The 13,972-nt window shown below is 39.9% G+C and overlaps 1 protein-coding gene across 4 annotated transcripts in view; it reads right to left on the bottom strand.

Moving 5' to 3' along the window:
* INTU (inturned planar cell polarity protein) overlaps nt 1-13,972 on the bottom strand; it is a 98,392-nt gene that overhangs the window by 27,703 nt on the left and 56,717 nt on the right. For 3 of the 4 annotated variants that reach the window (XM_062199655.1, XM_062199656.1, XM_062199654.1), the window contains exon 8: nt 3,001-3,190. In XM_062199655.1, the coding sequence (XP_062055639.1) occupies nt 3,001-3,190 (190 nt within the window). The remainder of the gene's footprint in view (nt 1-3,000; nt 3,191-13,972) is intronic. The other variant, XM_062199657.1, reaches the window with a different exon arrangement.

The raw sequence follows: 13,972 nt of genomic DNA on the forward strand, positions 1-13,972 counted from the left end.
CACTCTGTATGGGATGTTGATAATGGGGGAGGCCATGCACATGTGATGTATAAGGGTAGGGGTATAAAAGAAATCTCTGTACTTTCCTCTCAGTTTTTCTAATTACTTAAAATTGCCCTAAAAAATAAAGACTTAAAAAACCCATGAGGGTTATTATGTTATTTAAGCTTTTCACGAATCAAACAGACCTTCAGAACAATTTATCAGAAGGTATCTATCTCCCTTTCCAAAGTGTTGTTCTTAATTCCCCTAACTGTATGATAAAATACAGAAAATATCTCAGTTATTTCCTCAGGGTTTCCTGCATGTTAATCTCACTAGCTCAACTTGACTGTGAGCACCTAGAAGCTGTTCTGGATTCCACAAAGCACAGAGCAAATCTGAGCAGCTGGCATAATGAAAACTGATCTCCATATGGTAGACTTAGACTAAACCAGAATAAAAACAACCAAGGCTTTGGTGAAGCAAGAAACAGCTATGATGTGAGGCAATGAGTTAAAAATTATATACCACAGGACCAGCGCTGTGGCGTAGCAGATTGAGCCGCTGCCTGCAGTGCCGGCATCCCATATGGGCGCTGGTTCGAGACCCAGTTGCTCTACTTCCATTCCAGCTCTCTGCTATGGCCTCATAAAGCAGTAGAAGATGGTCCAAGTCCTTGGGCTCCTGCACCCGCATGGGAAACTCAGAAGGGGCTCCTGGCTCCTGGCTTCAGATCAGCACAGCTCCGGCTGTTGCGGACAACTGGGTAGTGAATCAGCAGATGGGAGACCTCTCTCTCTCTGCCTCTCCTCTCTCTGTAACTCTGACTTTCAAATAAATAAATAAATCTTTTAAAAAATTATATACCATAACTCACAGAACTCAAGTTCTCAGCTTGGTATTATTTTAGGTTGGAGTAAAGAAAAGCATATAAGACTTTTAATCAAATATATGCTAATTTAAGGGGAAAAACCTCAATAAAAATAAATCTGAATAGAAGAGGTAGCTTTCACATCGAATTTATAAGATTAAAATAGACTGTATTTTAAAATGTCTTAAGTCTCTTACAGGGAAGATTATATATTTAATCTCAGTGTATCTAAATTCTACACTGGGGGCCGGCACCGTGGCGTAGCAGGTAAAGCTGCCGCCTGCGATGCCGGCATCCCATGTGGGTGCTGGTTTGTGTCCTGGCTGCTCCACTTCCAATCCAGCTCTCTGTTATGGCCTGGAAAAGCAGTACAAAATGGCCCAAGTCCTTGGGCCCCTACACCCACATGGGAGACCCAGAGGAAGCTCCCAGCTGCTGGCTTCAGATTGGGGCAGCTCCAGCCATTGCGGCCATCTGGGGAGTGAACTAGCGGATGGAAGACTTCTCTCTCTCTCTGCCTCTCATTCTCTCTCTGTAATTCTGACTTTCAAGCAAATAAATAAATCTTTAAAATAAATAAATAAATAAAGTCTACATTGCCCGTAAAAACATTAAGGGATCCTACTATCTCAGAAAGAGGATATACATTTTGATAGATGAAGTTCCCTTAATGAAGAGATTTTGAGACAAGCATAAGAAACCGGGTTACTGCCATCCGGAATGGCAGGCTTTATGAGACAGTGCCTTCTGGCTCATGAAGTATGCCTGGGGCCTGGGTCTTTCCAAGGAAAGACTCCAGAATGGACGAAAGACCTTTTGGAGCCAGAGTCTTCCTATCTCAAAGGCAAAGTCATCTAATTACTTTTCATCTATCTTGAATACATAGAGTTTTTTATGAAAACACTGGTGAGTATACATGTACATATGTATAGTTTTTATACAATTTAGCAAGGAGATTAAAAGATCAATGTAAATGATTGTTAAGCTGTCAAAAAGCATTTCTTTGATCATATATTCGAGAGTTTCATGAAGAGTAAAATTTTGAATCAGGCTTTTACATAACCTGAGTTTTCCTCATGAAAAGAGCACTAGCTATGGCAGAGTGCCTCACTCAACACCTGTAACTGGATAGATTACCTAGGGATCTGAATTGACTTAAAAATGTCTGAAATGATCTTGTCAGTCATTCAGTATTAGTTATTCTGGGTATCCAGGTGTGCCTAAGTTACTTTGGTAATACTTAACCATCATGAAGTCTTACCCTTGGTAACCAATTTAAAGAATAAGTCAAAAGTTAATTACATACATTCATGTAAAGAAATGTTTTTCTATTATTATTGAACTTTATATTTAATTAATACGATATATTAATCATTTCATCCACTTTTAATCTACTTAGAAATACAACGCTAACATTATGAGTTAGCATTATGAAATCCAAATTACAAAATTCTAAAGACACACTATTTAATTATCATTTCTGAAAAGCATTCCAAATTCAGGCAATGTTTAAACTTAAAGGAAGACTAGAGGGCCAGTTTCTATTTACAAAGAATACTTTGTGTTTCTAACTTTATAGCACCGGACGTCTTCTTCATCAACCTATTATTATTATTATTTTTTTTTTTTTTGACAGGCGGAGTGGACAGTGAGAGAGAGAGACAGAGAGAAAGGTCTTTCTTTGCCATTGGTTCACCCTCCAATGGCCACTGCGGCTGGTGCGCCGCGGCAGTCACACCGCGCTGATCCGAAGGCAGGAGCCAGGTGCTTCTCTTCTCCTGGTCTCCCATGCGGTGCAGGGCCCAAGCACTTGGGCCATCCTCCACTGCACTCCCAGGCCACAGCAGAGAGCTGGCCTGAAAGAGGGGCAACCGGGACAGAATCCGGCACCCTGACCAGGACTAGAACCTGATGTGCCGGCGCCGCTAGGCAGAGGATTAGCCTGTTGAGCCACGGCGCCGGCCCCATCAACCTATTATTTTTAATTCTTACCCATAATCCCCAAAATAACCAAAAAAACAAAAACAAAAACAAAAAAAAAAAACAAAAAAACACAAACCTAAAAAATAAAAAAAAGGGAAATAGAGGATAAAGGATTCAAGTAAGACAAAGGGCTCTGATTCTTCTTTACTGAACCATAATGTTACCTTGATTTCCTGTGGAAGTGTGAGCCATCGAACTCCAGGGAGATGATCTAAGAGTACGGCACTGGAGGCGTCATACAGCTGAGCACTGGAACCAGGGACGGAATGTAGTTTAGCAGGCTGAAGTGCTCTTTGAAAGAACAAGCTAAAAAAATGATCCAAGCGAGGAACGTTCTCAATCTGGCAAAAGGCACTGGAGAAATAAGAGAGGCAAATTAGTAACTTAACATGGAAAAGATTTGTGTGTTGTTCAAGAGACTGGATCTTTCTCAATCATAAAGGTGTTCTTCCTCACTCTTCTCTTCTAGAAAGAATCAGTGCTTAATGTTATTGATGGGATGTGTTAAGAAATTCGCCCTGTCTATGTTTTCGACCTTAAATTCATCCTCTCAAATGTACTCTAAAAATGGTGCTATGGAAGGTCCACGGGTCTAACACAAGTGGCTTATCAACCATTGAAAGGATTGAGTACTGTTTTTATTTAAAAAAAAAAATGTTGCTTTTACTCTATTTCACAACTATTTACAAATTCCAATATCTTTCAGGCAACATGGGATAATAAAGAGATTTTCAACTTTGTAATAGAACAGATCTGGCTTTCAATCTTACCACTGTTCCTACTAGGTAGCTATCCCAGGAAAAGTACCTAACTTGGCTCTCAACTTTGGCCTCCAATTCTGTAAAAATGGGGTTAATACAAGCTAAAGCACATGCAAAGTACCATGTGCATAACAACTTATTTTTATGCTTATTACTTACTGAATACAGCAGGTACAAAATAAGGAAGATGTTATTTCTTTTACTCTTCACTATGAAAAAGGGAGAGAGAGAGACACTACTTGTTTTTAGCCATGTAAAAGCAATATACTATTGACTACAACCATTCATTGGAATAGTTCACTGGATGATACAGTAACTGGTACATGTGCCAATAACATTTCAAAATAATTTTCACTGATTCATCCAACAAATATTTGAGTGCCTACTCTGTTCTGGGCACTTTTCTCATTGCTGGAGGTCCAACAGTAAAAATATTAAGGTAAGGGACCAACGCTATGGCGTAACAGGTAAAGCCACCACCTGCAGAGCCGGCATCCCATATGGGCGCCAATTCAAGTCCTAGCAGCTGTTCTACTTCTGATCCAGCTCTCTGCTATGGCCTGGGAAAGCAGTGGAAGACAGCCCAAGTATTGGGCCCCTGCACTGGCATGGGAGATCTGGAAGAAGCTCCTGCCTCCTCACTTTGATTGGCCCAGCTCCAGCTGTTGTGGCTGTCTGGGAAATGAATCAGTGCATGGAAGACTTCTCTCTCTCTCTCTCTCTCTCTCTCTCTCTACTTCTGCATCTCTGTAATTCTTTTTTTTTTGACAGGCAGAGTGGACAGTGAGAGAGAGAGACAGAGAGAAAGGTCTTCCTTTGCCGTTGGTTCACCCTCCAATGGCCACCGCGGCCAGCGCACTGCGCTGATCCGAAGGCAGGAGCCAGGTGCTTCTCCTGGTCTCCCATGGGGTGCAGGGTCCAAGCACTTGGGCCATCCTCCACTGCACTCCTGGATGCTCAGATCATATGAGAGCCTGGCTGCTGCCTTTTCTTCTTCTCCCTCTCCTCCTCCCTTTCCCTCTCCTCCTTCATTCATTCATTCATTCATTTAAAAGAGTTACAGAGAGGCCGGCACCGCGGCTCAACAGGCTAATCCTCCGCCTTGTGGCACCGGCACACAGGGTCCTAGTCCCGGTCGGGGCGCCGGATTCTGTCCCAGTTGCCTCCCTTCCGGGCCAGCTCTCTGCTGTGGCCAGGGAGTGCAGTGGAGGATGGCCCAAGTACTTGGGCCCTGCACCGCATGGGAGACCAGGAGAAGCACCTGGCTCCTGCCATCGGATCAGTGCGGTGCACCGGCCGCAGCGCGCCGGCCTTGGCGGCCATTGGAGGGTGAACCAACGGCAAAGGAAGACCTTTCTCTCTGTTTCTCTCTCTCTCACTGTCTACTCTGTCAAAAAAAAAAAAAAAAAAAAAAAGAATTCAAATGATATTCACATTCACTGTCACAATTCCAAATTTTCACTTGAACAAGTGAAAACTTTTAAATTTTATTTAAGAAATACAAACTTCATGCATTTCATATATACAAATTTGGGAACATGGTGATTTTTCCACCCCTACCTCCCTGCTGTCCATACTCCCACTATTCTTCTTCCCTCTCTCATTTCTATTCTTATTTTTTTCCAAAGATCTATTTTCAGTTAATTTTATACTAATAAGATTAACCCTACACTAAGTAGAGAGTTCACCAAATTGTATGATTAAAAAAAAGAACAAAAACAAACAAAAAAGTATTGTTTCTCAACAGTCGAGACAAGGGCTATTCAAAATCATAGCATCTCAAGATGTCATTTTCACTCCTATAGATTATCTTTTAGGTACTCTGTTACCACAGATCAGAGACCATATGATGTTTGTCTTTTTGTGGCTGTCTTATTTCACTAAGTAAGTGGTTTCCAGTTGCATCCATTTTGTTGCAAATGACAGGATTTCACTATTATGTTTGCCACTGTGTAGAATTCCATATTGTGTATATATACCATAACCTCTTTATCCAGTCTTTAGTTGATGGACATCTAGGTTTACTCCATATCTTAGTTATTGTATATGGAGCTGCAATGAACATGGGAGTACAGATAACTCTTCCATATGCTGATTTTATCTCCTTTAGGTAAATTCCAGGAATGGGATGGCTGGGTCATATGGAAGGTCTAAATTCAGTATCCTGAGGTATCTCCATACTGTCTTCCATATTGGGTACATGAGCTTACATTCCCACCAACAGTGGAATAGGGTACCCTTTTCCCCACATTCTCACCAGCATTTGTTGTTTGTTGGTTTCTTTATGAAAACCATTCTAATTGGGAGAGATGAAACCTCATTGTGCTTTCGATGTGCATTTCCTTGATGGCTAGTGATCATGAGCATTTTTTCAAGTGTCTGTTGGCCATTTGAATTTCCTCTCTTGAAAAAGGTCCTTTGCCCATTTTTTAACTGGAATGTTTGTTTTGTTGAGTTTCTTAAGCTCTTAACAGATTTTGGAAATTAATCCTTTATCAGTTGCATAGTTTGCAAATATTTTCTTTTACTCTATTGGTTGCTTCTTCACTTTTCTGAGTGTATATATATATGACTTGTATGACTCCATATGCAGCTCCATATACAATAACTGAGATATGGAGTCAACCTAGATGTCCATCAACTAAAGACTGGATAAAGAGGTTATGGTATATACACTCAACAGTCAAGTCATTTGCAGTGCAGAAGCTTCTCAGTTATTGAAATAATACCATTTGTTACTATTGGCTTTAATTACTTGTGGTTCTGGGTCATTTCCAAGAAGTCTTTCCCTATGCCAATGTCTCATAGGGTTTCCCTAATGTTCTCTAGTAATTTGATGGTATCAGGCTGTAGATTTAGGCTTTGGAACATGTTGAGCGGATTTTTGGATAAGGTGTAAGGTAGGGGTCCTGTTTCATATGTCTGCACATGGAGATCAAGTTTTCACAGCACCATTTCTTGAAGAGACCATCTTTGCTCCAGGGATTGATTTTTGCTCCTTTGTCAAAGGTAAGTTGGTTGTAGATGCATGGATTGATTTCTGGAATTTCTTTTCTTTTTTTTTTATTTTTATTTTTTTAATTTTTGACAGGCAGAGTGGACAGTGAGAGAGAGAGAGAGAGACAGAGAGAAAGGTCTTCCTGGCCGGCGCCGTGGCTCAACAGGCTAATCCTCCGCCTTGCGGCGCCGGCACACCGGGTTCTAGTCCCGGTCGGGGCACCGATCCTGTCCCGGTTGCCCCTCTTCCAGGCCAGCTCTCTGCTGTGGCCAGGGAGTGCAGTGGAGGATGGCCCAAGTGTTTGGGCTCTGCACCCCATGGGAGACCAGGATAAGCACCTGGCTCCTGCCATCGGAACAGCGCGGTGCGCTGGCCGCAGTGCGCTACCGCGGCGGCCATTAGAGGGTGAACCAACGGCAAAGGAAGAGCTTTCTCTCTGTCTCTCTCTCTCTCTCACTGTCCACTCTGCCTGTCAAAAATAAAAAAAATAAAAAATAAATAAAAAAAAAAAAAAAAAGAAAGGTCTTCCTTTGCCGTTGGTTCACCCTCCAATGGCCGCCGCGGTAGCGCGCTGCGGCCGGCGCACCGCGCTGTTCCGATGGCAGGAGCCAGGTGCTTCTCCTGGTCTCCCATGGGGTGCAGAGCCCAAACACTTGGGCCATCCTCCACTGCACTCCCTGGCCACAGCAGAGAGCTGGCCTGGAAGAGGGGCAACCGGGACAGGATCGGTGCCCCGACCGGGACTAGAACCCGGTGTGCCGGCGCCGCAAGGCGGAGGATTAGCCTGTTGAGCCACGGCGCCGGCCTGGAATTTCTTTTCTGTTCCATTGGTCTACATGTCTGTTTTTTTGTCAGTACCAGGTTGTTTTGATGATAACTGCCCTGTAGGGTGTCTTGAGATCTGATATTGTAATGCCTCCAGCTTTGTTTTTGTTCTTCAAGATTGCTTCAGCTACTCACAATCTCTTGTGTTTCCATATGAATTTTAGCATCATTTTTTTCTAGATCTGAGGAGAATAATGTTGGTATTTTGATTGGTATCACATTGAATCTATAAATTGCTTTTGGCAGTATGGGCATTTTGATGATGTTGATTCTCCTAATCCATGAATATGGAAGATTTTTCCACTTTTTTATGTCTTCTTTTATTTCTTTCTTTAATGTTTTATAATTTTCGTCATAGAGGTCTTTGATGTCCTTAGTTAAATTTATTCCAAGATATTTAAGTTTTTGGTAGCTACTATGGATGGGACTGTTCTCAGAAGTTGTTTCTCAGCTATGGCATTGTCTGTATATACAAACGCTATTGATTTTTATGTGTTGATATTATATCTTGCTACTTTACCAAACCTTTTTGAGTTCAAATAGTCTCTTGGTAGAGTCTTCTGGATCTCCTAGATAAAGAATCACGTCATCTGCAAATAGGGATAGTTTGACTTCCTCCTTCCCAATTTGTATCCCTTTAATTTCTTTTTATTGCTTAATGGCTTTGGCTAAAACTTCCTGGACTATACTGAATATCAATGATGAGAGTGGGCACCCCTGTCTGGTACCAGATCTCAGTGGAAATGCTTCCAACTTTTCCCCATTCAATAGGACGCTGGCCGTGGGTTTGTCATAAATTGCCTTGATTGTGTTGAGGAATGTTCCTTCTATACCCAATTTGCTTAGAGTTTTCATCATGAAAGGGTATTGTATTTTATCAAAGCTTTCTCTGCATCTATTGAGATAATCATATGGCTTTTGTTCAATAGCTTGCTAACGTGATGTATCACATTTATTGATTTGCAAATGCTGAACCATCGCTGCATACCACATAAATCCCACTTGATCTGTGTGAATCATCTTTCTGATGTTTTGTTGGATTCGATTACATAGTATTTTGCTGAGGATTTTTGCATCTATGTTCATCAGGGAAATTGTTCTATAATTCTGTTATCCTGTTGTATCTTCTGTTTTGGAATTAATGTAATGCTGGATTCATAGGAGGAGTCTGGAGGATTCTGTCCCTTTAAATTATTCTGAATAGCTTGAGTAGAATTGGAATTAGTTCTTGTATAAATGTCTGGAAGAATTCAGCAGTGATGCCTCCAGGACCAGGGTTTTTCTTTCTGGGAAGGTCTTTATTACTGTTTCAATATCCATCTTGTTTATTGGTCTGTTTACATGTTCTATGTTTTCATGTCTCAATTTTGGTAGATTATATGTGTCCAGGAATCTACCCATCCTTTTAGGTTTTTGGATTTGTTAGCATACAGTTCTTTGCAGTAATTCCTGATGACTCTTTATTTCTGTGGTATCCACTGTTACATTGCATTTCCTTTTTCATCTCTGATTTTATTGATTTGGGTCTTTGCCTTCTTCTTCTTCTTCTTCTTCTTCTTTTTTTTTTTTGGTTACTTGGAGAAATGGTGTGTCAATTTTCTTGTTTATTTTTCCAAAAAACCAGCTCTTCATTTCATTGTTTTTTTTATTTAATAAATATAAATTTCCAAAGTACAGTTTATGGATTACAATGGCTTCCCCCCTCCCCATAATTTCCCTCCCACTCGCACCCCTCCCATATCCTGCTCCCTCTCCCATTCCATTCACATCAAGATTCATTTTCAATTATCTTTATATACAGAAGATCGATTTAATATACATTAAGTAAAGATTTCATCAGTTTGCACCCACACAGAAACACAAAGTGTAAAATACTGTTTCAGTACTAGTTATAGCATTACTTCACATTGGACAACACATTAAGGACAGATCCCACATGAGACGTAAGTACACAGTGACTCCTGTTGTTGACTTAACAATTTGACACTCTTGTTTAGGGCGTCAGTAATCTCCCTAGGCTCTAGTCATGAGTTGCCAAGGCTATGGAAGCCTTTTGAGTTCACCGACTTCAATCTTATTCCGATAGGGTCATAGTCAAAGTGGAAGTTCTCTCCTCCCTTCAGAGAAAGGTACTTCCTTCTTTGATTGTCCTGTTCTTTCCACTGGGATCTCACTCGCAGAGATCTTTCATTTAGGTCTTCTTTTTCTTTTCTTTTCTTTTTTTTTTTTTTTTTTCCCCGAGAGTGTCTTGGCTTTCCATGCCTACAATACTCTCATGGGCTCTTCAGCCAGATCCGAATGCCTTAAGGGCTGATTCTGAGGCCAGAGTGCTGTTTAGGACATCTGCCACTCTACGAGTCTGCTGCGTATCCCGCTTCCCATGATGGATTGTTCTCTCCCTTTTTTATTCTATCAGTTAGTATTAGCAGACATTAGTCTTGTTTGTGTGATCCCTTTGACTCTTAGACCTGTCAGTGTGATCAATTGTGAACTGAAATTGATCACTTGGACTAGTAGAGATGGCACTGGTACATGCCACCTTGATGGGATTGTATTGGAATCCCCTGGCACGTTTCTAACTCCACCATTTGGGGCAAGTCCGATTGAGCATGTCCCAAATTGTACATCTCCTCCCTCTCTTATTCCCACTCTTATATTTAACAGGGATCACTTTTCAGTTAAAATTTAAACACCTAAGAATAATTGTGTGTTAATTACAGAGTTCAACTACTAGTACTAGAACAAAACAAAGAAAAAATACTAAAATGGATAAAGTATTACATTGTACATCAACAGTCAGGACAAGGGCTGATCAAGTCACTATTTCTCATAGTGTCCATTTCACTTCAACAGGTTTCCCCTTTGCTGCTCAGTTAGTTGTCGCCGATCAGGGAGAACATATGATATTTGTCCCTTTGGGACTGGCTTCATTCACTCAGCGTAATGTTTCCCAGATTGCTCCATCTTGTTGCAAATGACCGGGTTTCATTGTTTTTGACTGCTGTATAGTATTCTATAGAGTACATGTCCCATAATTTCTTTATCCAGTCTACTGTTGGTGGGCATTTGGGTTGGTTCCAGGTCTTAGCTATTGTGAATTGAGCTGCAATAAACATTAATGTGCAGACAGCTTTTTTGTTTGCCAGTTTAATTTCCTTTGGGTAAATTCCAAGGAGTGGGATGGCTGGGTTGTATGGTAGGGTTATGTTCAGGTTTCTGAGGAATCTCCAGACAGACTTCCATAGTGGCTTAACCAGTTTGCATTCCCACCAACAGTGGGTTAGTGTCCCTTTTTACCCACATCCTCTCTAGCATCTGTTGTTGGTAGATTTTTGAATGTGAGCCATTCCAACCGGGGTGAGGTGAAACCTCATTGTGGTTTTGATTTGCATTTCTTTGATTGCTAGTGATCTTGAACATTTTTTCATGTGTCTGTTGGCCATTTGGATTTCCTCTTTTGAAAAATGTCTATTGAGGTCCTTGGCCCATCTCTCAAGTGGGTTGTTTGTTTTGATGTTGTAAAGTTTCTTGATTTCTTTGTAGATTCTGGTTATCAACCCTTTATCTGATGCGTAGTTTGCAAATATTTTTTCCCATTCTGTCGGTTGCCTCTTCACTTTCCTGACTGTTTCTTTTGAAGTACAGAAACTTCTCAATTTGATGCAATCCCAACAGTTAATTTTGGTTTTGACTGCCTGTGCTGTTGGAGTATTTTCCAGGAAGTCTTTGCCTGTGCCTATATCTTGCAGGGTTTCTCCAATGCTCTCTAATAATTTGATGGTTTCAGGTCATAGATTTAAGTCTTTAATCCATGTTGAGTGAATTTTTGTGTAAGGTGAAAGGTAAGGGTCTTGCTTTATGATTCTGCACGTGGAAATCCAATTTTCCCAGCACCATTTATTGAATAGACTGTCCTTACTCCAGGGATTGGTTTTAGATCCTTGATCAAATATAAGTTGGCTGTTGATGTTTGGATTGATTTCTGGTGTTTCTATTCTGTTCCATTGGTCTATCCATCTGTTTCTGTACCAGTACCATGCTGTTTTGATAACAACTGCCCTGTAGTATGTCCTGAAATCTGGTATTGTGATGCCACCAACTTTGTTTTTGTTGTACAAGATTGCTTTAGCTATTGGAGGTCTCCTGTGTCTCCATATGAATTTCAGCATCATTTTTTCCAGATCTGAGAAGAAGGTCTTCGGTATTTTGATTGGTATCGCATTGAATCTGTAAATTGCTTTTGGGAGAATAGACATTTTGATGATATTGATTCTTCCCAGCCATGAGCATGGAAGATTTCTCCATTTTTGGGTATCCTCTTCTATTTCTTTCTTTAAGGTTTTGTACTTTTCATTGTAGAGATCTTTAACATCCTTGGTTAAGTTTATTCCAAGGTATTTGATTGTTTTTGTAGCTATTGTGAATGGGATTGATCTTAGAAGTTCTTCCTCAGCTATGGCATTGCCTGTGTATACAAAGGCTATTATTGATTTTTGTGCATTGATTTTATATCCTGCTACTTTGCCAAACTCTTCGATGAGTTCCAATAGTCTCTTAGTAGAGTTCTTTGGATCCCTAAGTAAAGAATCATATCATCTGCAAAGAGGGATAGTTTGAGTTCTTCCTTCCCAATTTGTATCCCTTTAATTTCTTTTTCTTGCCTAATAGCTCTGGCTAAAACTTCCAGAACTATATTGAAGAGCAGTGGTGAAAGTGGGCATCCCTGTCTGGTACCAGATCTCAGTGGAAATGCTTCCAACTTTTCCCCATTCAATAGGATGTTGGCCGTGGGTTTTTCATAAATTGCTTTGATTGTATTGAGGAATACCATACCCAGTTTGCTTAGAGTTTTCATCATGAAAGGGTGTTGTATTTTATCAAATGCTTTCTCTGCATCTATTGAGAGAATCATATGGTTTTTCTTCTGCAGTCTGTTAATGTGGTGTATCACATTGATTGTTTAGCGAACATTTTGTATTTTCTTTTTGTTTCAAATTTCTTTATTTCTTCTCTAATTTTAATTATTTCTTTCCTCCTACTAATTTGTTTTTTGGTTTGTTGTTTTTCTAGGTCCTTGAGATGTATTAATAGTTGATTTATTTAGTAACTTTCCAGTTTCTTGATGTAGGCACCAATTGCTATAAACTTGCCTCTTAATATTTCTTTTGCTGTATCCCATAAGTTTTGATATGATGTATTGTCATCTTCACTCATTTCCAGGATTATTTCTCTTCTGATTTCTTTTATGGCCCACTGCTCATTCAAGAGCATGTTCGGTATCCATATGTTTGCATATATTTTAGAGATTCTTGAGTTCTTGATTTCCAGCTTCAATTCATTGTGATCAGAGAAGATACGTGGTATCATTTTGATTTTTTTGAATTTGCTCAGACTTTTTTATGGCCTTGTATATGTTCTATCCTAGAGAAGGTTCTGTGCACTGATGAGGAGAATGTGTATTCTGTAACTATGTGGTGAAAAGTTCTGTAGATATTGTTAAGTCTATATGGTCTGTAGTTTCAATTAGCTCTGTTGTTTCTTTGTTGATTTTCTGTTTGGTTGATATATCCATCGATGGAAATGGGGTATTGAAGTCTCCCTTACTATCGTATTGGAGTCTATGTCTGCCTTTATATCCATTAAATATCCAAGTACTCTGTAATTGTGCGCATATACATTTATTATACATTTATTATAGTCACATATTCCTGTTAATTGATTCCTTAATCATTACATAGTGCCCTTCACTGTCTCTTTTAACAGTTTCTGTGCTAAAGTCTATTTTGTCTGATATTAGGATGGCTACACCTGCCCTTTTTTGCTTTCTATTTGCATGGAATATCTTTTTCCCTCCTTTCATTTTCAGTTTATGTGTATCTATATTGGTGAGATGTGCTTCTTATAGGCAGCAAACAGATAGGTCTTATTTTTTGACCAGTCTGTTGAGGCCATTTCCATTTTGACTTGGGATGGCATTTCTCCATGAATATTCCTATAATTTACTTTGGATTTCTTTTGTACTTTTACTGGGGTATTTTCTGCATTCACATTCTTTCATGATGATGGCTTTCTTTCTATGTTTCTTTGTGTAGCACATCCTTTAGCATCTTTTGTAACGCTGCATGAGCGGTGACAAATTCAATTTCTGTTTGTTATGGAAGGTCTTTATTTCATCTTCATTAATAAATGAGAGCTTTGGAGGGCACAGTGATCTGAGTTGACAGACTTTTTCTCTCAAGACTAGGACTATGCCTTGCCATTGTCTTCTATGCGGTAAGGTTTCTGATGAGAAGTCAGCTGTGAGTCTAATTGGAGATCCTCTAAAAGTTATCTGGCATTTTTCTTGAAGCAAAAACTCTTAAAAATGCTGCCATCTTAGGGTCACTTTCAAATCAACAGAAGCTATAATTCAAGGTAAAATTCAGAGAACATGAGTCCCTCTGCACTCAACCTACTTTACTCACTGTCGACTGTTTTCATGTATGAAATTCATTATAGAAATTCAATCCTTGATAATACCTGGCTTTATGGAAACAGTGAGCTTCAACTAGG

Source organism: Lepus europaeus, chromosome 8 (assembly GCF_033115175.1).
Source record: "Lepus europaeus isolate LE1 chromosome 8, mLepTim1.pri, whole genome shotgun sequence".
Lineage (NCBI taxonomy): Eukaryota > Metazoa > Chordata > Mammalia > Lagomorpha > Leporidae > Lepus > Lepus europaeus.